The following is a 24,441-nucleotide window of genomic DNA, read 5'->3' on the forward strand; positions in this document are numbered from 1 at the left end:
TCCCTGAAAGATGGAGGGTTAAGAACATTTACTTCTTTAGTTCATCTGTCCTGCTATAACTCATTTTGACTACAGCACAAAGGTTCTTCCTTTTAAGTTATTAAATGTAATACAGTCTTAGACTTGAGAGGTTTTTATTTTATTTTGGTCTGAGGCTATGGCGGTCACTACTATGTTGCTAGGTAGTGGACTGACCTTGAACCTTTAATTTATATATTTAGCTTTTAATTGTGTGAGATCTGCTTTTCATATCTGGTGAAGCTGAAACTTTTTCTAGTCCAGCTCTTAAATTTGTGTGTGTATACTCATGTACAATAACCAGGTTGGATAAATGAGGATACAATTCAGGCTCATGTGTACATAGCTATGTTCTTGAATTCATCATCACTGTATCACAGTAGAATGAAGAACTTCAGAAGAATTGGTAATCGCACATTGTGAAATGCTACAGTATTCATTTTTAGAGAAAAAAGCAAAGATTCCAAGCATGTATCAAAGTTCAGCTAGTATAGTTTATTCAAACTCAAGATGTTAACTGTTTTCCAATTAAATTGTGAAACTGGTTTATGTGGCAGCCTTTTCGTTGTGAATGCCGATGAATATAAGCATTAGCTAACAAATACAGGGAATTAAATAACTACGCAGTATATTCAGGACTAAGTAACCTAACTTATTTTTAAACTTTTTTTATTAATTAAAAAAATTAACAAAACATTAAGATATCATTCCATTCTACATATACAATCAGTAATTCTTAATATCACATAGTTGCATATTCATCATTTCTTAGAACATTTGCATCAATTTAGAAAAAGAAATAAAAAGACAACAGAAAAAGAAATAAAACGATAACAGAGAAAAAAAAAGATTATACATACCATACCCCTTACCCCTTGCTTTCATTTACCACTAGCATTTCAAACTGAATTTATTTTAACATTTGTTCCCCCTATTATTTATTTTTATTCCATATGTTCTACTCTTCTGTTGATATAGTAGCTAAAAGGAGCATCAGACACAAGGTTTTCACATTCACAGTCTCGTTGTGAAAGCTATATCATTGTTCAATCATCATCAAGAAACATAGCTACTGGAACACAGCTCCACATTTTCAGGCACAGTAACCTAACTTTTAATAACCACTGTTTTCTCTTTATGGTCTTCTGACATAGACTACTCTTCTCTCAAAGTCACCAATGCAGTGGGACAACAGCTCAAATGCTGGTTTTTCTGAAGGCAATCATACCTGGTTACCCCCCAATTCAGATTATCAAACTGTGAATGTTGATGTAAGTATTGGTGAAAAACTTGTTGATTTTAGAAACAGGAAGTGGGTTTTTATACTGAAACATACTAACCATGAGTGTGTCTAAAACATTAACTGATCACAGAGACTTCTGCGGTTTTCATTTTGTAAGATGTTTGTAAATCATTTTTGTAAAAATACACATTGGTACACAGGTTTACCATCTGAAGCATCACTTGTCATTGTACATCCTCTTTTTTGTGTATACACAAGTATATACTGTTCATTGAAATGACTTTTACCAAGACCTTTCAGCTATGAAGATGAACATTTTAAGCAAGTTTTTCAACAAGCCCAGCTACTCTTCCTTCCTCCTCTCAAATGAAGGATGGAGGGAAAGGAAGGGTTAAATAAATATAGATCTAGTAAAATAATAAAATAAATCTGGGGTAATGTGGACTTGAGAGCAAGGCTATTTACCTGAAGAGACCAAAGACATGACTAATCCCTCAAGTAGCTGTTCTAGAACAGCACACCCTTTGGTTTTTGTCTATAATGTTTTCTGTTGGTGATCAGACAAATACCCTAAATAGAAATGTATAAATTCCAGCCAAGTGCTAAATTATGTTCCTCTCCTAGACCAAAAAAAATAAATAAATGCAATGGCTTCTAGTGAGTAAAAAGAGATTCCATTGCCATGCAGTAGCAGAAAAAAAATTTCACTGTAAAACACAATCTGAATCAATTTTAGGGAAGAAAAACTATTGACATCACATGAGGGTTCTTAAAAAATATCTAATTCTACCCCTATCCTAATCTAAATATTTTGAAAAATCTCACCAGTTTACTCTGATGTAGAATGCTATGCAAACCCTTCTGTTCCCACAATGTTCCCCAAGCAAAACTGAGAATTCCTGAATTGTATAAGCTCATCATTTTATTTTTATACTAAACTAAATCCTTTTATTTGAGTAAGTTTTTTTTTTAATAATTAAAAAAAAATTTTAAACATAGTGACATATAAACATAAACATTCTTACCATATGATCATTCCATTCTTGGTATATAATCAGTAACTCACAATATCATCAAATAGTTGTATATTCATCACCATGATCATTTCTTAGAACATTTGCATCAATTCAGAAAAATAAAAAGAAAAAAGAAAAAAAACTCATACATACTGTACCCCTTACACCTCCCTCTCATTGATGGCTAGTATTTCCATCTACCCAATATATTTTAGCTTTTGTTTCCCCTATTTTTTCTATACCCCTTACCACTCCCTTTCATTGATCACTAGCATTTCAATCTACTAAATTTATTTTAATATTTGTTCCCCCATTATTTATTTATTTTTAATCTATGTTTTACTCATCTGTCCATACTGTAGATAGAAGGAATATCAGACACAAAGTTTTCACAATCACATAGTCACATTGTGAAAGCTTTATCATTATACAATCATCTTCAAGAAACCTGGCTACTGGAACACAGCTCTACATTTTTAGGTACTTCCCTCCAGCCTCTCCAATATACCTTAACTAAAAAGGTGATATCTATATAATGTGTAAGAATAACCTCCAGGATAAGCTCTCGACTCTGTTTGAAATCTCTCAGCCATTGACACTTAATTTTGTCTCATTTTTCTCTTCCCTCTTTTGTAAGATCATCATTTTATATATTTGTAGGTCCTTGACAGTACAGAATGTATGTTTAGCATTTGTGTTTCAGAGTACATACACCTACTAAATTTCATTATGTCAAAAGTGCTCCCATAGATCAATGTGAATCCAATATATATAAGAAATACTACATAAAAATACATGCCAGTGAAGATGGAAAAATTTAAGTGCAAATGAAAACAATGACAAATTTTTCTTCTATCAGATTAGCAAAGTCTTTAAAAATGATAAGTAATGCTTAGAGCGATCCTAAATCATAATTGTAAATCTCAAGCAATGCTATTTTAATAAGATACATTCAGGATAGCCCTAGAAAAGGAATGATGCCATCAAGAATTGAGAATTTAAATAATTTCTAAAAGATGAAGAAGAGAGGATAAGCATTACAGAGAAAGAAGAGCACAGATACCAGAGTATAAATACACAGAGAAAACAGCTCCAACAGGCATGAGCCCTACAGGGACTGCTGCAATTGGCTGCAGCAGAGCTGCCCTGTGAACATCCAAGGCTGTTTGCTGATCTCGAGCATTGAAATGAGTGGAACAAGGCCCGGAGCGGTGTCAACTCCCATAAGAACAGCAGCAGCGGAAGGAAAAGAGCAGTTGATTCTATCGATGCCCCTGGATGAGTCACTGTGGACTGACTGCTCCCAGAGCTTTTACTAACTGCTCCCAGAGCTTTAATAACTGCTCCCAGAGCTTTACTAACTGCTCCCAGACCTTTTCTAACAGAGAAGCCTGAAAAGGAGGGCAGGACCCCAGGTAACTTATGACCACCAGAGTAGGAAAAGAACCTCTACATCTCAAAGACAAACCACCCCCATGTCTAACTTGTCTCACAGTTACTAGAGGCAGGCAACTGAAGATAGGCAAACAATATCAAAACAAAAGTGTCTCGATCACCAAAAATCGATCTGTTTTTGAGAAAAATCAAGGCCATAAAAAGACACCATCTCAAACAGAACACTACAGAAACTAGAGAAAATATAGCAGATATTGTCTTCAATATAAATATATGTACTCAGTAGATTACTGTTTTATGTAGTCCCTTATCTCTTTAAAGAAATGATTAGATACCTTAGAAATTTAAAATATTATCAAAATGAAATAGACCAAATAGAAGTGCTAATTAGTATACTGGAAAATTGAACCAGATTTACCCCAGAATCCACTGAAAAAAGGCAAAGAACTTAATGTAAAATAAAATTTTTGATATGTGAAGAGTAGATACAGCAATTCCAACATGCAACAAAAAGGAATTGCAGAAGACAAGAGACTGGATGGAATCATGTAATCAAAGAATAAAGGAAACCCAGATAAAGGAAGACATAGTTAACACTTTGCAATAATAAGTATAAAAGAGAACCCTAAAAACATTCAGAAAGAAATCAAACCTAAAAATAGCCTGCCTGAAAAAAAGGAATAAGAATCTGATTAACGTCAGATTTTTCAACGGATACTAAAACACATCAGAGCTTTATCATCAGAGTTGTGATGGAATCAGTTCCAAACCTAGTATTCTCTAGTTACTCAAACTTGCATTCAAGAGTAAGAGCAAAATAGAGATGGGGAAATCTATGTGCAGTTCCTTTCTGAATAATCAGGAAACTCCAGCAAAACTGAAAATAAACCTAAAATTTGGAAGACATGTACAAAAAATAGCAAGGAAAGGAACCAACAAAACTTCAGGATAAATAATTCTTGATATACAATATAAAATAAGATATTCTAGAACAAAAATCTTACTGCTTTATTTCCATATAGGACGTGGTGGCAGAGTAGGTTTGTGTGTGTGAGACAGAAAGCAGGCTTAAATGTTTTACACTTTTACAGGGGATAGAAAAAAGCCATAATGGGCTCTAGATTTGAGCTTTCCAATAAAGTAGTCATTAGCCACTGTGACAATTAAAAATTAATTACATTAAATAGTTCCTCTGTGTTGTGACATTTCAGGTGCTCCTGAGGTAGTAGCTATCATATTGAACAACACGATTTTAGATACTGAGAAGATATAGTTTAAAATGGTCATCAAAATTTTAAGCATATCTATTTAGAAGAACAAACATACGTGTATAATTTTCAAGCAGTGTTAGAAGAGAAAAAATTTACAGAAAGAAAACCAATCCAAAAAAAGGCTAAAAGGAAGAAAAGATAAAATAAGGCTGCAGAGATTATGTCTAAACACATGGTAATCAGAAATATGAATGGATTCAATTCACCTATTAAAAGATAAAAATTCTCAGATTAGGTAACAAGAAAAAAAAAAACAATCCAGGAAAATGCTTACAGAAAGTTTGTAGCCTAGTTATATACTATCAAAACAAAAAATGCATATAGTGTTTTTACCTGGAACTCCATGCCTAGAAATTTATCCTACATATATACTTGGCACATGTCCACAATGATAATATATGCAAGGGTCTCCAGTACAGCATTGTTTTTAACAGAAACGGTAAATAATCTAAATATTTTATTAATAGAAAACCAGTTAATTATGGTTAATCTATACAGTGGATTAGTATGCATGTTTTAAAAAGAAGAGAGAGCTCTATATATATGTATTGATATGAGACCATTTCTAAGATGTATTAAATAAGAAAAAAGAGTATGCTACATGCTAGTAATATGACATCATTTAAAATGTATACTTGTTTGCATAAGCATAAAATGTATCATTTCATATGAAACATAAAAATGAAATAATACAGAAATGGTAACAGCGTCTGTCTCTGGGGGGAAACTGGGAAATTAGGGGAGGGTGCTGAAGAATACCTACTTTTTTAGTACTTGAATTTTATAATGCGTGCATTTATTTCCTAGTAAAAAAAATAAAGTTACAAAATAGCAGGTGTTTAAATATTTAATAGCAGACAAAATAGAATTCAATATGAAAAGCATTATATGAGACAAAGGCAATTTTATAAAATTAAAAAAAGAACATTCAACTAAAAATTATGAATCTTTATGCATGTAATAGCTTCAAAATATATAAAACAAATACTTTGGGAAATGCAGAGAAACTGAGAAATGCACAACTACAGAGAGAGAGAGACAAACATATTTTTAGGAATTAATAAATCAAGTAGACAAAAGCAATAGCTAACACTTTTGGGCACTTCTTATGTGAATGGTACTGAGAGATGTGCTTTACATGCATTATCTAAGGCTATAGCAATAATAACTTTGACAAGTCATATACATGGGTACCATAAATACGTTTGTACCTGATAAACAGAGAATAAGCATTTTTGCACTCATTAGATATCCATTAAAGATCACATATTACACACCCACCCCAAACAACAACGACGACGACATCAACAAGAACAACTACTACACCCACCCTATTCCCACATCCACTTACATGGCTGGCAAGAGTACAATGAAATGAAGATTATCACTGAGTTGGCATCAACTCTTAGGAAGAATAACCTGGCATTATGTATCTGGTGTTCCATATTCTTTGAACTAGTAATTTTCTGTTTGATAATCTACCCTAGAGAAATAATCCAAAATACAAGGGTGGGGTGGGAAGAGAATATTAAGAACTTAAAACTGTTAGAAACTTGAATGTTGAAAGGGAATGGTTAAGCATGGTATAACCATTCAACAAAATACTGTTTTTCCTTAAAATGACATTTATGGAAGAAGGGAAAGCTCCTTAAATGCTAAAGGAAAAAAAAACTGAGATAAGTACATTAAGTTATGGATGTTTTTATACAGCTGTAAAATAAATCCAAGTTTTCTTTAGTGGACAATATTACTTTTTGTACAAAAAAAAATTTCTTGCACTTTTTGCAACTTTCTGTTCCATCACTATGTAAGAAATATAACTGCTGAAGTTACAAGATCTTTGCACAATAGCAATGTATACAGTGTTCTACAAGAGAATAAATAAGCCCAAATTCATCAGAAGTTCTTAAGGTCCCATGGCGATAGTAGCTGCTTTTTCCCCAGGCATTTGGCCGCACAATATTGCACAGTGACTTTATTTAAGCAAGCTAAATATCCACTAACTTAGACATGGACATTTGTTTTGGGATTCCTAAAGGAGTCAAATCTGACTGAGATATAGCAGAACACTGTACAGAATGCAATGGCTCTCAGACAAGTTGAAACCCTGAATTTGCAATTTCTATCAGTATTTATATAAATTCTTATTTACTTATTAATACTTATAATTTGGTATATCAATACTTACAATTTTGTATTTATTTTATGGGACAAAATTTAAAGCAAGTTTTTTGGGAAATAATTTTTTATTGGATATTAAAATATTTTTAAAAACATTCTTTGAATCAAAACATTAAAGTACATACTCTCACTTTTAAAACAGGTTCAGAAGACTCAGTCCAAATCAACTTTGAAGTTATATCAAGAATTAAGTTTACTGCATGCCAATGAGCTGCTTCTCAGCAGGGGCTGGTTTTGCCATGTGTGGAATGACAGCAATTTTGTTGTGTACACAAGAGAGCTGGATGGCACAGACAGAGTCTTTACCATGGTTCTGAATTTTGGAGAATCAACATCAAGGGTAAATCTACAGGAAATGATTCCCGGACTTCCCTCAAAAGCAAGCATACGGTTAAGTACCAGTACTGCCAACCAAGGCAGTCATGTTGAAACGAGTGCCATTTTACTGGACAAAGGAGAAGGACTCATCCTTGACTACAAAACGAAGACTCTCCTTCATCAAACAGAGCTCAGAGAGAGATGTTTTGTGTCCAGTCGGGCATGCTATTCCAGTGTATTAAATATACTGTATAGCTCATGTTAGGCACCTCTCTGAAAGAGATGAAGACACTGGCATTCAGTTTTAGTATAAGCCTTTGTAGTAGCTTCATGTATAGTTTGTTGCTGGGTAAGCTTGATGAAGAACAGTAATTAATTCTTAGATAGTTCTATAGTTTGAATGTAACTGCTTTAGGAAAGGTTCTCAAGTGTTTTAAAAGAATAATAAAATTTTTAAGAGAAAATTATCACTTGCAGCAACTTGTAACTTTACTGAGATAGCATCAATAAGAGAGAACTAGACCACCTTAGGATCCCAGATAATTTAAAAGATCTAATTACTATAATGCAGTCACAGAAGCGAGAGGATGATCCACTGCTACAGGGTCTAAAAATGTTCACTGGCAAAAAAGGCAGGGCATTAATTTGTGGACTGTTTGAACAAAATCTTACAGAAAAAAAACTGGTTGGGAGGGAGGACCCAGAGTCCTGTTGACACCAATCCCTCCCTTTTCTCCTATTCCTATGTGTCTTACCTTCAAAGGTACATGACTTGAAAACTTCTTTCATAGGTTAAAGGCATGTGTATCAGTGGACAGAACACTAAGCAAGTGAGATGTAGACTAAGCAAAATTTAAAAATTGTTTAATAACTGAAAAATCTCACTCTTGTTAATCCAGTTGGAAATAAGAACTATTTCATAGCAATAGAAATGGGTTTCTGATTCCCAGATGAATGTGGTGTTTCAGAATTTTAGATATTTCTTAAGATCCTCAAAAACATTGGTGCTGTCAAGTCCAAGCTCCTCATATAGGAATTTGATTTGAGATGTAATCTAAAAAAAACACATTTTAATAATTAGATAGATGGCCTATGTGGTAAAATTCCATTGCTTAAGTCTCTTTGTATTCATTTAATCCCCAAATCAGCAGTTTACAGTAAAGGTACTTTTATTCAGGGCAGAGACAGAAGGCTCAACAACTAAGATTGAATTACTTCTTTTAACAGAGGCTCACTTATCCTATAAGGGAGAGCCTTTTCTTTTGATTGACTCGGTTCTCCTCCTTCTATCTGCTTGGCCTCGGCCATAGGCCTGATAGTTGTGAAGTAGTTCTGCCATCAACTCTGCTACAATCACTGAAATGTTGAGAATAACACATCTCTACTTGGGCATCTGTCACCTAAGGGGGGCTGCATAACATACCTTCTTGTGGGAATCCTCAATCACATGGTTACCTCCAGGTTGAATATCTAGAATAATATTGGGCATCTGATAACCTAAAAGAATCACATATGAAACACAATTAGAACATTTCTGGTTCAAGATGGTAGACTGAGATCTATTTATCCCTTCTCCTTCCCAATACTCTGTGAATATAATTGTAAAGAAATAAAGGCCTAAATCATGAACACCTACAACAATGAGATCAAAGGGGGCAAGCAGAAGATAAAACTTATGAAAGAGGGAAAGCAGGAGGACCAGTGGCCGAGGAAGCAGAATAGAGACTACAGTTCCCAGAGTACACATGGAGAACTCTGAGACCTGCAAGGGTAGCCAATTGGCCCTGTGGAATCTGAGAGCCTCTGACCTGGAAATACCAATTACAGCAAAGGGTAGGAGTGAGACATGGAGCTAAACGTGGGGAGAATGTCTGAAAATTTGTATATAGATCCTTAGCACTCCTGAGCCAGGATATCTTGGCATGCTGTTTCAAGGAACAAAGGAAAAGTTCTTGTCTAATAAAATGGGAAGAATTACCTGGAGAAAACTTAAGTAACTAGTTTGGATACTGAAGCTCCTGAGTAAAAACCTCACAATCTCTCTTTCAGAGGTTCTCATGAATAATGGCTCAATAAATATTACTGAATGAATTTTGACTGTGGGATAGTGCATCTCCATGATTAGATTTGATATTTGTAATTTACTTTTTCCTAAGTTGTGCCCTGCACACCTTTAAAAAAAAATTTTTTTTTATTTTTAAATTTAAAAAAAATGACAAGAAACACATTCTTAACATGTGATCATTCTGTTCTACATATATAATCAGTAATTCACAATATCATCACATAGTTGCATAATAACCATCCTGATTATTTCTTAGAAATTTTGCATCAATTCAGAAAAAGAAAAAGAAAACAGAAAAAGAAATAAAACAAAAACAGAAAAAATATATATATACCATACCCCTTACCCCTCCCTTAAAAAAAATTTATTAAAAAAATTAAGAACAAAAACATTAACATATAATTCCGTTCTACATATATATTCAGTAATTCTCCATATCCTCACATAATTGCACATTCATTTCTAGAACATTTTCATCAATTCAGAAAAAGAAATAAAAAGACAACAGAAAAAGAAATAAAATGATAACAGAAAAAAAAAGATGATACATATCATACCCCTTACCCCTCTCTTTCATTTATCACTAGCATTTCAAACTAAATTTATTTTAACATTTGTTCCCCCTATTACTTATTTTTATTCCACATGTTCTACTCGTCTGTTGACATGGTAGATAAAAGGAGCATCAGACACAAGGTTTTCACAATCACACAGTCACACTGTGAAAGCTATCTCATTATTCAGTCATCATCAAGAAACGTGGCTACTGGAACACAGCTGTGCTCTTTCAGGCAGTTCCCTCCAGCCTCTCCATTACATCTTGAATAACAAGGTGGTAGCTACTTAATATGTAAGAGTAACCTCCAGGATAACCTCTTGACTCTGTTTGGAATCTCTCAGCCATTGACACTTTGTCTCATTTCACACTTCCCCCTTTTGGTCGAGAAGGTTTTCTCAATCCCTTGATCCTGCACACCTTTTTAAAAAACTACTTTGAAAAAGAGATGAGTTATAATTATTGTATATGCTCCAACTGGGGAGTCAACATAGGGAAAAACAATTATTTGTCCTAAATCATGATGATTTGGTCTGTAGCATAAAATATATTACTCTGAGAAATATGCTGAGGGTGGCAGTCCATTTAGCCATGTTCCCTGCTTCTAGGTAGTCTCCTACCTTCACCTGTGTTCTTAGCATGCTCAGTGATGGCTTCCTTGAGTTTCTCAGAATACTTCACAATTCCTTTCAGAGGTACACGTTCATCATTTTCATAAGCTGTGATGTGAATTGAAGGATAATGCTAAAAGAAAATAGGATTTATGTTATTTATTATGGTTTCTTCATGCAAGATAATCATGTCCAATTTTCTCCCTAGGTGCTAGAAGTTTTTTCAATTTTCATTTGACATTCTTGAGCAATCTATAGTATCATAACACTAGAATACGTTTTTAGCCTTTTCTTGACTAGAGACTATGACCTGATCTAATTTATTAATTATGGCTTGATAACTTTATTCCCTTGAAATATTAAATTGAAACAAACACAGAGTGTGTGCAGAGATGGTGCTGAAAAGATGTTTGGGTATTACAAGTATAAACTATTTAAAACCCTACTCATTCCTGCCTCAGCTCATATGCTAAGAATCACTTCAGGACAGTATATTGTAACTGTCTTTTACTACCTGAGGCTTAATATTTTGATAGGGGCAGTAACGTTTTATGTAGTTCTTGTGTTTTTCATCAGATGAAGGATTCCCCCATTCTTCTAATTCTTCTAGTGTCAGAGGAAGTGTAGTGTCCATCATGGTGTTGAGAACATCCAAGAAGGGTGCCTAAAAAAACAAAGGGGGCCAAAGAAACATACTACGATTAAGAAGTTGGTAAAATGAGTTTCAGAAAAAATACTACATTTTATGAATATATATATATATATGTTGCCATGAGGAAAGAGAGCTCAAGGAGCCATGCAGATTCTCAGGAACTTAATAAGGGACTGTAATGTACACTGACGTTTAAGTGTTAAGACTCCTTAAATGACACTTCTATAATGAGAAAGGGTATATCTTTTTTTTTATTTTTTATTTATGATACATAACCACATACAAACACAAACATTCTTATCATATGATCATTCTGTTCTTGTTATATAATCAATAACTCACACTATCATCACATAGTTGTATGTTCATCATCATGATCATTTCTTAGAACATCCACATCAATTCAGAAAAAGCAATAAAAAAAAACAAAAAAATTCATACATACCACGCCCCTTACCCCTCCACTTCACCAATCACCAGCATTTCCATCTACTAAATTTATTTTAACATTTGCTCTCCCTATTATTTATTTATTTTTAATCTATATGTTTTACTTGAATGTCGGTAAGGCAGACAAAAGGAGCATCAGACACAAGGCTCTCACAACCACACAGTCACACTGCGACAGCCATATCATCATACAATTATCTTTAAGAAACGTGGCCAATGGAGCATAGCTCCACATTTTCAGGCAGTTCCCTCCAGCCTCTCCATTACACCTTAATTAAACAGGTGATATCTATTCAATGCGTAAGAATAACCTCCAGGATAACCTCTAGACTCTATTTGGAATCTCTCAGCCATTGACACCTTATTTTGTCTCATTTTACTATTCCCCCTTTTGGTCGAGAAGATTTTCACAATCCCTTGATGCTGAGTTCCAATTCAATCTAGGATTTCTGTCCCACATTGCCAGGAAGGTCCACACCCCTGGGAGTCATGTCCCATGTAGAGAAGGGGAGGGTGGTGAGTTTGCTTGCTGTGTAGGCCGAGAGAGAGAGGCTGAATCTGAGCAACAGAAGAGGTTCTCTTGGGGGTGACTTTTAGGCCTAATTTTAAGTAGGTTTAGCCTATCCTTTGCAGGATTAAGTTTCATATGAAAAAACTCCAAGATTGGAGGCTTGGCCTATTGCTTTGGCTATCCCCACTGCCTGTGAGAGTATCAAGAATTTTCCACTTGGGGAAGTTGAATTTTCCTCCTTTCTCACCATTCCCCCTAGGGAATTCTGCAAATACTTCCCTATTCACTGTTTAAATTGCTCTGGGATTTATCTGGGCATCACTCTAGACAAACCTAAAAAATCCCATGCCCTATGCAAGGTTCCAAGTACCAAGGTGTTCGATTAAGCTGTCCACATAAATTATATTAGGAAATGCACTAGTCAAAATATAAATTTTGTACCAAATAAACATTTTTTGCTTGTCTCACGTATACATTAAAGCTTTAAAATATTAATTACCATCTATTTTCAATATCCTGAATTATTGACATTTCTTTATTCTTCCTCCTGCAGAAACATTTTTAAATTTGCACATTTAGTCACTATCATTATACACTGTAGGCATTCCTAGATTATACCATCTCAGTCTTTATTGTCTATCTTTCCTTCTGATTTCATTTGTGCCCCCAGGCCTCCTCCCTCTATCATTCTCATATTCAGCTTCATTCAGTGTTCTAATATTATTGTATTACAGTTAGGTAGTATTGTGCTATCCATTTCTGAATTTTTACAATCAGTCCTGTTGCACAATCTGCATCCCTTCAGCTCCAGTTACCCAATATCTACCCTATTTCTATCTCCTGATGGCCTCTGTTACCAACTGAAATTCTCCAAGTTCATTTGCTAATGTCAGTTCATATCAGTGAGACCATATAGTATTTGTCCTTTTGTTTCTGGTTAATCTCACTCAGCATAATGTCCTTAAGGTCCATCCATGGAGCAAGGGTATATCTTTTAATCTCACAATTCTTTGTTTTTAGTTTGGTATCTTTTATTTATATATATATATATATGTGTGTGTGTGTGTGTGTGTGTGGATAAAAAATATATATATATATTTCTATATATATATATATTTCTCTTATAAAAGAAATGCTAATTGGAGAAAATCTGGAAAATACTCAGGTTGAAAGAAGGAAAAAAAATTACCCATTGGACCATAAATCAGTGTTAGAACATTTAACAGACTGGAGGCCTCTTCTTTTTACTTAGCCTTATATTTCTCTGTTAGCATGATCTCAGTTTTGTCTCATTTTAGTATTAAGCAAGTATAGTGAACATCTGCCATTCTTTTTGGCTGCCTAGCATCTGAACTGCTCTTCTACATTTAGAAAATCCCCAACACTGAGACAGAGCCTGCCTCTCACCTTGGAGTAGTTATATGCCAGATACATCCTTTCTCAGCTTTCCCTGCAGTTCAGGAGTAGCCACATGATTTAGATCAGCCAATGAGATGCATCTGCCCCAAACATTGAATGGGGAGTTAGTGACTCAAAATAGGAACTATAGAAAATTTATTCTGGCAAAACTGGTGGAGCTAGAGCCTCTAGAAGCAGCAGTGGCAGTGTGAGGCATCTTATACCCAAGGGTAGCAGCAGTGATAGTTTCAGTGGGCCATGTTTTGGTGTATTTTGGACATGCTTCTGGTTGTTGGTTCTACATTCACTCTTACCTAATTAATACCCTTTAAATAAATATCTTTGCTGCTTTAAATCAGTCAGAGTTGGTTTTGGGTACTTAAAATTAGGAACTCTGACTGATTCTTGAATCCCCAAATACTGGATATTTAGATTGTTTCCAATTCTTCATTATTATAAGCAATCTTATACATTTCTATTTATTCTCACATTTCTATTTATTCTCCAGCTGAAATTCTTGGAGTATTTCTATAAGTCAAAGGTTAGTTCCACTTTATTTCTATTGTAAATAATCCTCCCATTATTATCTTTGTGTACAAAGTATCTTTACTCCATCTATTTGTTTTTAATAGAATTAGAGAATTAGAATTATTCAAAATTTATTACTTAATACAAGCCCACAATGTATAAAAAGCCCCCTTAAAATAACACCTGAAAATAATTTATTCTTTCTCATCCTAATCATTTTTTCCCAGAGTATCTAACCACAAAGCAGGAAAATGGTGAAAATAAACCAGTTGCTATAATCTAACCTCATAATATTAGACATAAGACTACAGCATTCTTCAGAAACAGGGTAAGATATTTTAATTAAAGTACAGAAAAACTACTATACCTCTAAAGATCATTAAGAATGGAGGGCCTAAAAATAGGGAGCCCCTAAATCCACTTCTGAAATGATGATAGGCCAAGATTGTCAAAGTAAGAGTCAAAGGATTCAGTGCATTCCAAAGTCACAGTATATGCTTGATGTGACTTCCTAGAACTAGTGAGTCACAGGCTTCAACTTTTTTCCTACCAACTTTAAATGTTCTAACAAGTAAAAAATGATCAGTGGGAGCAGTCATTAATATCTTTAGGTGGAAATCCTTAAAAATTAATAAAGAAAATTTTCAGGAAAGAACAAATGAAGGGTAAAGAGTTGGATTAGAAAACATTACAAGTTCTCCTAGAGCAACAATTCAGTGTTTAAAACTTTTTAAAAGCTTTCTAACACTTTCATGTCATGTTAATAAGCGGCAAGAGAAATTTTTTTCTTAGAAAAGCCTAAAGCTTTGTATCTCCCCCTTTAACCAGGAGAAACAGAGTGTACTCACCTCTAAAGTCACAGCTCTCAGGAGCTCTGGATTAGAATTACACAATGCTCCCACAAGCACCCCTCCAGCACTGAAAGCAGCCAAGGTTGTTAGACTTGGCTGAGAAAAGCCTTGGCCATGAAGTGTCTTGATGCAAGCCTCTAAGTCAGCAAGGCCATTGAGCTTTTTAGTTAGTCGGCCATCCGTGTGCCACTGGAGGCCTAACTCACCACCACCCCTGAAATTAAAGGGCAAAGAAGTTTTAGAGGGTGAAATAAAATATTAATGATATAAATCAGGGTCAGCAAACTACAACCTTTAGACCAACTCTACCTGGAGCTAGACATTTGAGCTAAGAATGTCGTTTATACATTTTTAAAGGATGGGAGGGGGAAGAAAAAGAATATGAGACAGAGACTACATGTGGCCTGCACAGCCTAAAATTTTTACTATCTAGCTCTTTATAGGAAAAGTTTGCCAACCCTTATGTAGACAATAAAAAAACTGATGCAACAAATGTTTTGAGCTTCTGCCTACTATTCATCAGGCATTGTGCTAAGTGCAAAGCTTAAAAATAAAAATGAGAAAAATTCACCTGCCTGAAAAAAAATTATAATTTTTTGGGAAGGAAAATAGTTACCTAGCAATATATTTACTGCTTTAGTACTAGTATCTTTAAGATAGTAAAGAAGCAGAGGAAAGAACATCCATCTATGAAGTTGAGTGTTCGTACAGGGTCAGAATTACAAACCATGCTTAAAAAGGACGTGATTTCTAATCTGAATCTTGAAGGATGAAGATAAGTTCTTAGAAAGGGAAGGAATAGGAAGGCATCAAGATGCAAACAGAAGACATGGCATGTACAAGAGGTTAGAAAACGTGTTATTTGAAAGGATATAGCAAGGCTGATAATATAATCTATGTTGGCTGAAGTGTAGGGCATGTTTGGAGGAGTGATGGCAGGTTGCACTACTGAGGTAAGCCACATCATTAGGCTGCTGAAGATTATACTAAGGACTTTGGATTTCATTGTGAAGATGAGGTGGTGAAGGATTTTAAGCAGGGACATAAGATAATATTTGTGTTTGGAAAGAGATAAAATAAAATGAAAGTTAGATTGGAAAAAAAGGAACCAGCTTAAAAGGCTGCTTTAGAAAAACCTAAACTCAAGAGAGTCCAAAGGAAATAATGCTATTAAGTAGGTACAGAGATTGACACATTAATTTAAAAATCCTAGAAATCTACCCTGTTACTTTTTAGATCAACTTATCTGTTACTGAATCAAATTCCACAAGAACACATTCCATTAAATTTAGAAACACACGGATTTGATAATACAAATGAGAAAATAAGCTTTTGATCCCTGATATACTGTTATTTTGGGTATCTACTGCAATGCTCTAATGCTTATTATATGCCAGGTAAATGTGCTAACTCACCGAACATGGCAATATGCTAATATCCATCCATCATCTACCAACACCCGCCTTTCAGGCCTGAAATTCATTTTCAAATCCATTCCATAAGCTCCATATACATGTACTAAGAGAGGTTTCTTCTGCAAATCTTCAGAATCCGTTTTGTGGAAAATGGTCATTGGTACTAGTTTTCCATCCTGGAAATGTAGTATTACTAGCTATGTAAAGAAGAGTCTTTAAAAAACAGTTTTATCCCCAAATTAAAATACATTGAAGAATGCTTTTCTTTCTCTTTCTTCAGTGGACTACTTATCAATATTGAGCACAGACTTCTTTTAAGATAAAGGAGGTATGAGTTATGGTTAAAAATACATGGTCCTTATTTTCATCTCCCTGACCTAATTATTAACTAGAAAATAGCAGCAAGACTCTGGCTTGAAAACATTTTACCAAATGCAGCTTTTCATGACAGTAATGTGATTTTAAAGAGTTCTTCATTACCTACTATTACTGTAATTTTTTTCTTTCTAAACAAGCCAAAATATGGCTCAAGATTAGAAACCCTAGCATAAGCATTCTTCCTATACCTAAGGGCTACATATTGGCATTTCTCATCTGACTATTTACAATTTCACTGACTAAAGAAGTCTTAACAGCTCAGTTTTTGTGTTCCATAGTCAGGATTCTCAACCATTAGGACCTAAAACCTCTTACCTTGTGACGTCCACCCACATCTTCTTCAACGTTCTTTGCCTATTTAACTTTTATTTTAAAAATAGTTAAAGGTGGTTTAGTCTAGTTCACTCTTAATCAATTGCTTACCACCTTCACAATTTTTGTAATAACTGCATACCAATTTTCACTATTCTCTTTAAGTCAACTTTTAAATGAAAATTGAAAAACTGTGTGAAGTCAAAGGTTTGGTGTGGTTATAAATTTTCTAATGCATGTTAAAATATTTGAGTATTAAAGTTGAGGAAAAAAACCCAGGTAATCGCCCTAAAGCCACTTGGGTCTTACTGTGGTATTTGAAATACATTTTGGGGAACTGTGCTAATGCAAGCCCAGGAACTGCACAATACCTTGCAAACAGTATGCTTTTAGTAAATGTGGGTTGAAAATGGAGATTGCAAAGACTTACCTTGCTTTTGGCTTCTAGACGTAAAACACGACTAGTCTTTGTGATTGGGTCTTCATGCCCAGTTTCCTCAAAGAGTTTACCTTCTGCAAACTTATATGTATAATATTTGGGGGGGCGTATTGGAGAACAAAGCTGAAAGGGGCAGTTCTTTGGGTCAGAATTTGTATCCATTATGAATCCACAGGCCCAAGGAGGGAGCTAAAGAAATAAAATAGCTATTTTTACTCTTTACCTAGATTCTGAATATCATTAATTACATTTCTGAGTCCATCCAATATCACATAATGCCTCATTTAAGAATTACTTTGTCAACAAAATATATTCCAAGTAAAATAATCAAACACTATATTTATGATTTAGGAAAAATGGAAAATGACTTATTATGATTTGAGATTTACATGAAAAGTCCTCTAACAAAAGGTTTATTTGGGGGTATAAACTTGGGCAATGAAATGCAAAATGGTTGAGAATAAGTGCAAATCAAATGGTAATTCTGGAACCCAGTGACATTGCCAAGATTTCTGTTTTCCGAGACCATGAAATCCCTCACATGTGTCTTTAACAATTTACCCACCAGTTCTTATCCTGTTGCCTGGACAGCACAGTGATGACAGTTATTATTCCAGGGCTACAAATGGGCTCAGCATCACTAAAGCATTTATAATCTGTTTCTAACTTGAGCTCCCAGGCTAACCATTGTGCAGAACAAAACCTTTCCTGGCACATCCACTCTGAGAGACTCACAGCTATTATCCCTAAGATTCTTAACTTTAAGAACGAAGGAAAGGAATCAAAATTTATTCTCTTAAAGCAGCAGGGTCCAGCTTCAAGCCTTCTACTAACATCCCTCTTACACCCCTTTTAAAGAACTCTGGTAAGCAGGCTGACAGAGTGTTAGAAATGGTACTGAGGGTCAGAACATTAAAGAAAATTGCCTTCCTTTTTCCTGTGTAATTGTAGAAATAGCAAATTTCTTAGAAAATCAGGTCCTGGCACAGCAATGCCACTGGTAGGCACTATTCAAAAAGGTAGATGGGGGATGAGTGCATAAAACATAACCATTTAACCTGGAGAAAATACAGCCAAAGAGCTTATGTCCACAGAGCAAATTTCTTCTAATTAATCCGAAGTATCTATTTTCCTGATGCTCTAATAAGGACACAAATTTGCAACGTGTCTTTAGAAGAGTTCCTAATTTATTCTCCTTAGATTGGGGATTATATTAAGGGATAATTTATCAACTTAAATTTAAGTCATAATTGGAGAGAAAAATGTAATCATGAAAGTTGAGAAACCTGGTGGACAAGTGAGAAAAGTGGACAAACTGAGAAAAAAACTGAGAATTGCTACTGATCTTGAAACCAGGCCTCAAAGTCAGGATACAAAGTTTCTTAACCTACAGAGGTATATGTTTGCTTGCCCTTTGGTGAGACTTTTATGACTATTACCATGTAGTAAGTGTTCTTAGCTTTGGACCAAGTGGTTCTAATAAATCAAAAAGTCTTTGGATGTATTTCTAAAACTATTAAAGACCAAGCTTAAAATTTTAATCACAACAAAAATGGTTCCAAGGCTATCAACTTTTTAATTTGTCCAACTGATATAGAAAGAAGTACTAACTATCTCAATGGTATCTTAAGACACAAGTCCTACTGAGATAAGCCTATGATATCATCTGCACACTGTTTCGAGTGAGACGGCCTGGCATTATCATCAGTGTATAAAAATTTCAAAATAAGTTGGCCAGGTGACATGCAGACATTCCCTAAATATGTGACAGAAACAGGGTTCAGCATTAGCACTTGGTAGCAAACTACAGTTATTGCATTAAAAGAATGATGAAGACATAATATACTGAAAGAAAATTAGCTTGAGTATGCAAGCTCCTCCAAATGAAATCCAAGTCAGCACAAAATGAAAATATCACAACTTGCTTAGATTTTAAATATCATAATACTGTTTCGTGGGAAAAAAATACTCCCAGGAAATGCTGATAGGATGATCAAGGATAGGAGGGAAGTACATGATGGGTTTTACATTTCTATTGCTAAGACTTGGTTTAAAAAGAACTTTTAGTCAAGTGCTACTGTGGAGAGATGTTACATATAGAAATACTTTGTAACCCACTCACGGCTTGGCTTAAAGATTTTGTCCATTGTGTATGGCACTGTTTATGCATGTTAATCAGTGTGGTGATCTGGTTCATGAAGGAAAAGCTCTGATCTATAAAATTTTCAAAAGGCACCTGGTATAAATAGAGTAAATTCCTTTTGTTGATAACCTAGAACACGATACAAGGCCTAAAAGGTACTACAGGTTGAGAAGTGGCAGGGAATGAAGAGGTAGAGGATACAAAATAAAGACAGGATGTTTGTTCTAATGAAAGTTCAAAACCATAGAAAATAAGACATATCTTTAAAATAGGACTATTTTAAAAAATATAAAAGGTGATATTACTTGGAAGTCAAATTATATTATAGCAAACTTCCCATGACATTCCTAATTTTCTTTACCTAGAATTTTGTGATAATAATGCATTGCTATAAATTACATAGTCTTTCTCATCCCTGGTCATATGGGCTATAATAAGAATAGATGTTCTACCAGTTTCCTGGATAAAGAGGTCTGAATGTGGCATGAATTAGTAAATGAAAATAAACACTTTCAATCCAGCAGATGAAAACACTAAGGAAATACCTGAAGTCAATCACCACTCTCATTTTAGGACCTGTAAACAGTCTTCTAAGAGACCTGATATTACATTTGGTAATTAATTTCAGAGTAGCTAGAAATTTTCAGTTGTTTTAGGCCCTCAATATTTCTTTATACCACTATAATAGTCTCAAAACCAATCTCCCTGCCCTTTATCTCTTCTTGCTTTGTTCTGCCTAACATGATTGCCAGATAACCTCTCCTCAAATCACTGTTCAGCTCAAAAACTGCAAGTTATGCAAAAAGCTCTCACCTTGACAAAGAACATCAAATCACAGCTTCAAATCTTTCCCTAGAGATTTATTCTTCACCTATAGAGCTGAATTATCAGCAGTTTCTTGAACATTTTCTGTACTTTTCTAGCATGGAGCTGTTTTATGGACTTATTCATCCTAAAATATTCCTCTCCCCACCTGTGAAAATCCTAGGTATCGTCTTTGATTCATCTCAAATTCTACTTACTCCATAAAAACGTTCCTGAGCTCTCTTCCTCTGCTCTGAGTCCCACAGCACTTTTTATGTTTTTGTATCACCTTTACCTTAATCTCTGTGTAACCTGTATCCTCAAGGACAGAATATTTTGTCCTGTATACTCCATAATGCCCACCACAGTACTTTATATGGGCATACCTCTTTTTCTTTATTGGAGAAGTTGGGGGTTTACAGAACAATTGTGCATAAAATACAGGATTCTCATACATCACCATACCATCAGCACCTTGCATTGGTATGGAATACTTGCCACAATTGACAGCACACTTTTATAATTGTACTGTTAACTAAATCCATGTTTAAACATAGGGTTCACTGTATAGTATAGTTCCATGGATTTTTAAAAAAGTTTTTATTCTGTTACCATATATACAATCTAATATATCCTCTTTTTATCACAATTAGATATATATTTCAGGACTGTTAATTGCATTCACAATGTTGTGCTGTCATCACCACCATTCTTTACCGAAACTTCATTATTCCAAATAGGAACCCTGTAAACTTAAAAAAAACTTTTTTTGAACCTTGTAAATTTTAAGCCTTAATTTCCCATTCCCTATCCCCATCTTGACCCCAGATGACCTGTATTCTAGATTCTGAATCTATGAATTTGCCTATTCTAATTATTTCATGTCAGTGAGATAATATATTTTATCCTTTTGTGTTTGGCTTATTTCACTTAAGATGTTTTTGAGATTCATCCATGTTATCTCATGTATGAATAGGACTTCACTGCATTTTAAGGCTGAATAAAATTCCATTTTATGCATATACCACATTTTATTTATCCATGCACTGGTTGATGGACACTTGGGTTACTTTCACCTTTTGGCAATTGTGAATAATGCTATAAATATCGGTGTGTAAATATCTGTTTAAGTTCCTGCTTCCAGTTCTTTTGTATATACCTAGTAGTAGGATGAGGATCATATGGTAACTCTAATTTAGCTTTTTGAGGAACTGTCAAACTGTCTTGCACAGTGGCTGCACTATTTTACATTGCCACCAGCAATGACTGAGTGTTCCTATTTCTCTGCATCCTCTCCAACATGTTATTTTCCATTTTTTATTAATAGCAGCCATTCTAATGGGTGTGAAATATCTCATTATGGTTTTGATTTCCATTTTCCTGATGGCTAATGATGTTCAGAATGTTTTCATGCGTTTTCTGGCCATTTATATATCTTCTTTGGAGAAGATATTCAAATTTATATCTTGAAGAAGATATTTAAATCTATTCAAATCTATTCCCATTTTTAAACTGGGTTGTCTTTTTGTTAAATTGAAAGATTTCTTTATACATTTTGTACATTAAACCTTTATTGGATATGTGGTTTCTAAATATTTTCTCCCATTGTGTAAGTTGTTTTACTTTCATGAAAAAGTTTTTTGAGATGCAAAAAAGTTTTAAATTTTGATGAGGTCCCATTTATCTATTTTTTTTCTTTTGTTGCTTATGCTTTGGGTATAAAGTCTAAGAAACCATTGCCTAAACATTGCCTAACCATCTATGTTTCTTCTAGGAATCTGATACTTCTGGCTTTTATAATTTGGTCTTTGATCATTTGAGTTGATTTTTGTATACAGTGTGAGGTAGGAGTCCTTTTTTTTTTTTTTTGCAAATGGAGATCCAGTCTTCTCACACAATTGTTGAAGAGCCTATTCTTCCCCAATTGAGTGATCTTTGCCAGCCTTTCAATCAGTTGGTCAAAAATGTGAGGGTTTATTTCTGAGCTCTCAATTCTATTCCACTGGTCTATATGTCTGTCTTTATGCCAGTATCATGTTGTTTTGCTTAATGAGGCTTTGTAAAAAACTTTAAGATTGGAGGATATAGGTCCTACAACTTCATTCTTCTTTTTCAAGATGGCTTTAGTTATTCAGAACTGTGTACCCTTTCATGTAAATTTGATGATAGGCTTTTCCATTTCTGCAAAGAAGCCTGTTTAGAATTTTGATTTGGATTGTTTTAAATCTGTAAATTGCTTCTTCTTCAAGATGTTTTTTTGGCTATCTGGGGCCCCTAATCCTTGGCTTTTCTATTTCTGCAATGTAGGCATTTGTAATTTTGATTAAGATTATGTTGAATCTGCAAATTATTTGGGGTAGATGACATCTAAATGATATTTAGTCTTCCAATTCATAAATATAAAATGTCCTTTCATTTACTTAGGTCTCCTTTAAGTTCTTTTAGCAATGTTTTGTAGTTTTCTGTCCACAAGTCCTAAAAAGTCCTTTACATTCTTGTTAGTTTTAGTCCTAGATATTTGATTCTTTCAGTTGCTTTTGTGAATGGAATTTTTTCCTTGATTTCCTCTTCTGATTCTATGCTGTATATAGAAATACTACTAATTTTTGGGTGTTGATCTTGTACCCCACCATGCTGCTGAAATAATTGATTAGCTTTAAGAGTATTGTGGATTTTTTCATGATCTTCTTTATATAGGATCATATTAAATCAAATAGGGACAGTTTTACTTCTTTCTTTTCAATTTGTGTGCCTTTAGTTTCTTTTTCTTTCCTAATTGCTCTGGCAAGAACTTCCAGTTCTTTGTTTCTAATTTTAGAGGAAAAGCTTTTAGTCTTTCACCATCACGTAGGATGTTAGCTGTGGGCTTTTCATATATGCCCCTTTTATCACACTAAGGATGTTTCCTTCACTTCCTAGTTTCTAAGGGTTCTTTTTAATGAAGAAGTGGTGCTGGATTTTGAAAAAAATCCTTTTCTGCATCTACTAACATGATCATGTGTCCCCCCCCCCCCCTTATTCTGTTAATGTGGTGTAACTTATTAACTGACTTTCTTATGCTGAACCAACCTTGCATACCAGGGATAAACTGCACTTTATCATGGTGTATAATTCTTTTAATATGTTGTTGGATTTGGTTTCCTAGTATTTTGTTGAGGATCTCTGCATCTATATTCATTAAGAGATAATGGTCTTTTTTTGGTCTTTTATTTTCTCATAGTATATAATAAATATAAAAGACCAACATAAAAGACCAAAATAAAAATAAAAGACCTATAAATTGATCTTTTATCTAATTTTCTCATGCTGACTTTGGCATGAGGGTGATGTTGGCCTTGTAGAATGAATTAGGGAGTGTTCTTTCATCTTCAATTTTTTAGGAGAGCTTGAGGAAAAATGGAGTTAAGCATTCTTGGAGTGTCTGGTAGAATTATCATGTGAAGCCATGTGGTCCTGAGCTTTTCTTTATTGGGCTGTTTTTGACTACTGATTCAATCTCTTTACTAATAATTGGTTTGTTGAGATCTTCTATTTGTTCTTGAGTCAATATATGTAGATTGTGTTTCTAAAGATTGTGCATTTCATGTTGGTTACCTAATTTATTGGCATATAGTTGTTCATAATATCTTCTTATAGTCCTTTTTATTTCAGCAGGGGTAGTAATAATCTTCTTATAGTCCTTTTCATTTCAGCAGGGGTAGTAATAATGTCTCCCTTTTATATTTCTGATTTTAATTATTTGTATCCTCTTTTTTTTCTTTGTCAGTCTCATGAAAGGTTTGTCAATTTTTATTGATCTTTTCAAAGAACTAACTTTTGGTTCTGTTGATGCTATTCTTTTTCTATTTCATTTATCTCCCCACAATCTTTGTTATTTCCTACCTTT

General features: G+C 34.3%; 2 protein-coding genes across 5 annotated transcripts in view; one reads left to right on the forward strand and one right to left on the reverse strand.

The window, feature by feature from the left end:
* SLC3A1 (solute carrier family 3 member 1) overlaps positions 1-8,291 on the forward strand; it is a 63,504-nt gene extending 55,213 nt beyond the window's left edge. Inside the window, exons 9-10 of the mRNA XM_077134121.1 lie at positions 1,173-1,289; positions 7,267-8,291. Coding sequence (XP_076990236.1) covers positions 1,173-1,289; positions 7,267-7,707 — 558 coding nt within the window. The 3' untranslated portion in view covers positions 7,708-8,291. The remainder of the gene's footprint in view (positions 1-1,172; positions 1,290-7,266) is intronic.
* The window catches only part of PREPL (prolyl endopeptidase like), a 75,156-nt gene continuing 59,004 nt past the window's right edge, over positions 8,290-24,441 (reverse strand). For all 4 annotated transcript variants that reach the window (XM_077134118.1, XM_077134117.1, XM_077134120.1 and 1 more), the window contains 7 exons: positions 17,600-17,797; positions 16,480-16,655; positions 15,062-15,278; positions 11,189-11,338; positions 10,684-10,807; positions 8,866-8,939; positions 8,290-8,496 (listed from right to left, as the gene is read on the reverse strand). In XM_077134118.1, coding sequence (XP_076990233.1) covers positions 8,407-8,496; positions 8,866-8,939; positions 10,684-10,807; positions 11,189-11,338; positions 15,062-15,278; positions 16,480-16,655; positions 17,600-17,797 — 1,029 coding nt within the window. In that variant the 3' untranslated portion in view covers positions 8,290-8,406. The remainder of the gene's footprint in view (positions 8,497-8,865; positions 8,940-10,683; positions 10,808-11,188; positions 11,339-15,061; positions 15,279-16,479; positions 16,656-17,599; positions 17,798-24,441) is intronic.

This window comes from Tamandua tetradactyla, chromosome 17 (genome assembly GCF_023851605.1).
Source record: "Tamandua tetradactyla isolate mTamTet1 chromosome 17, mTamTet1.pri, whole genome shotgun sequence".
NCBI classification, from domain to species: Eukaryota; Metazoa; Chordata; class Mammalia; order Pilosa; family Myrmecophagidae; genus Tamandua; species Tamandua tetradactyla.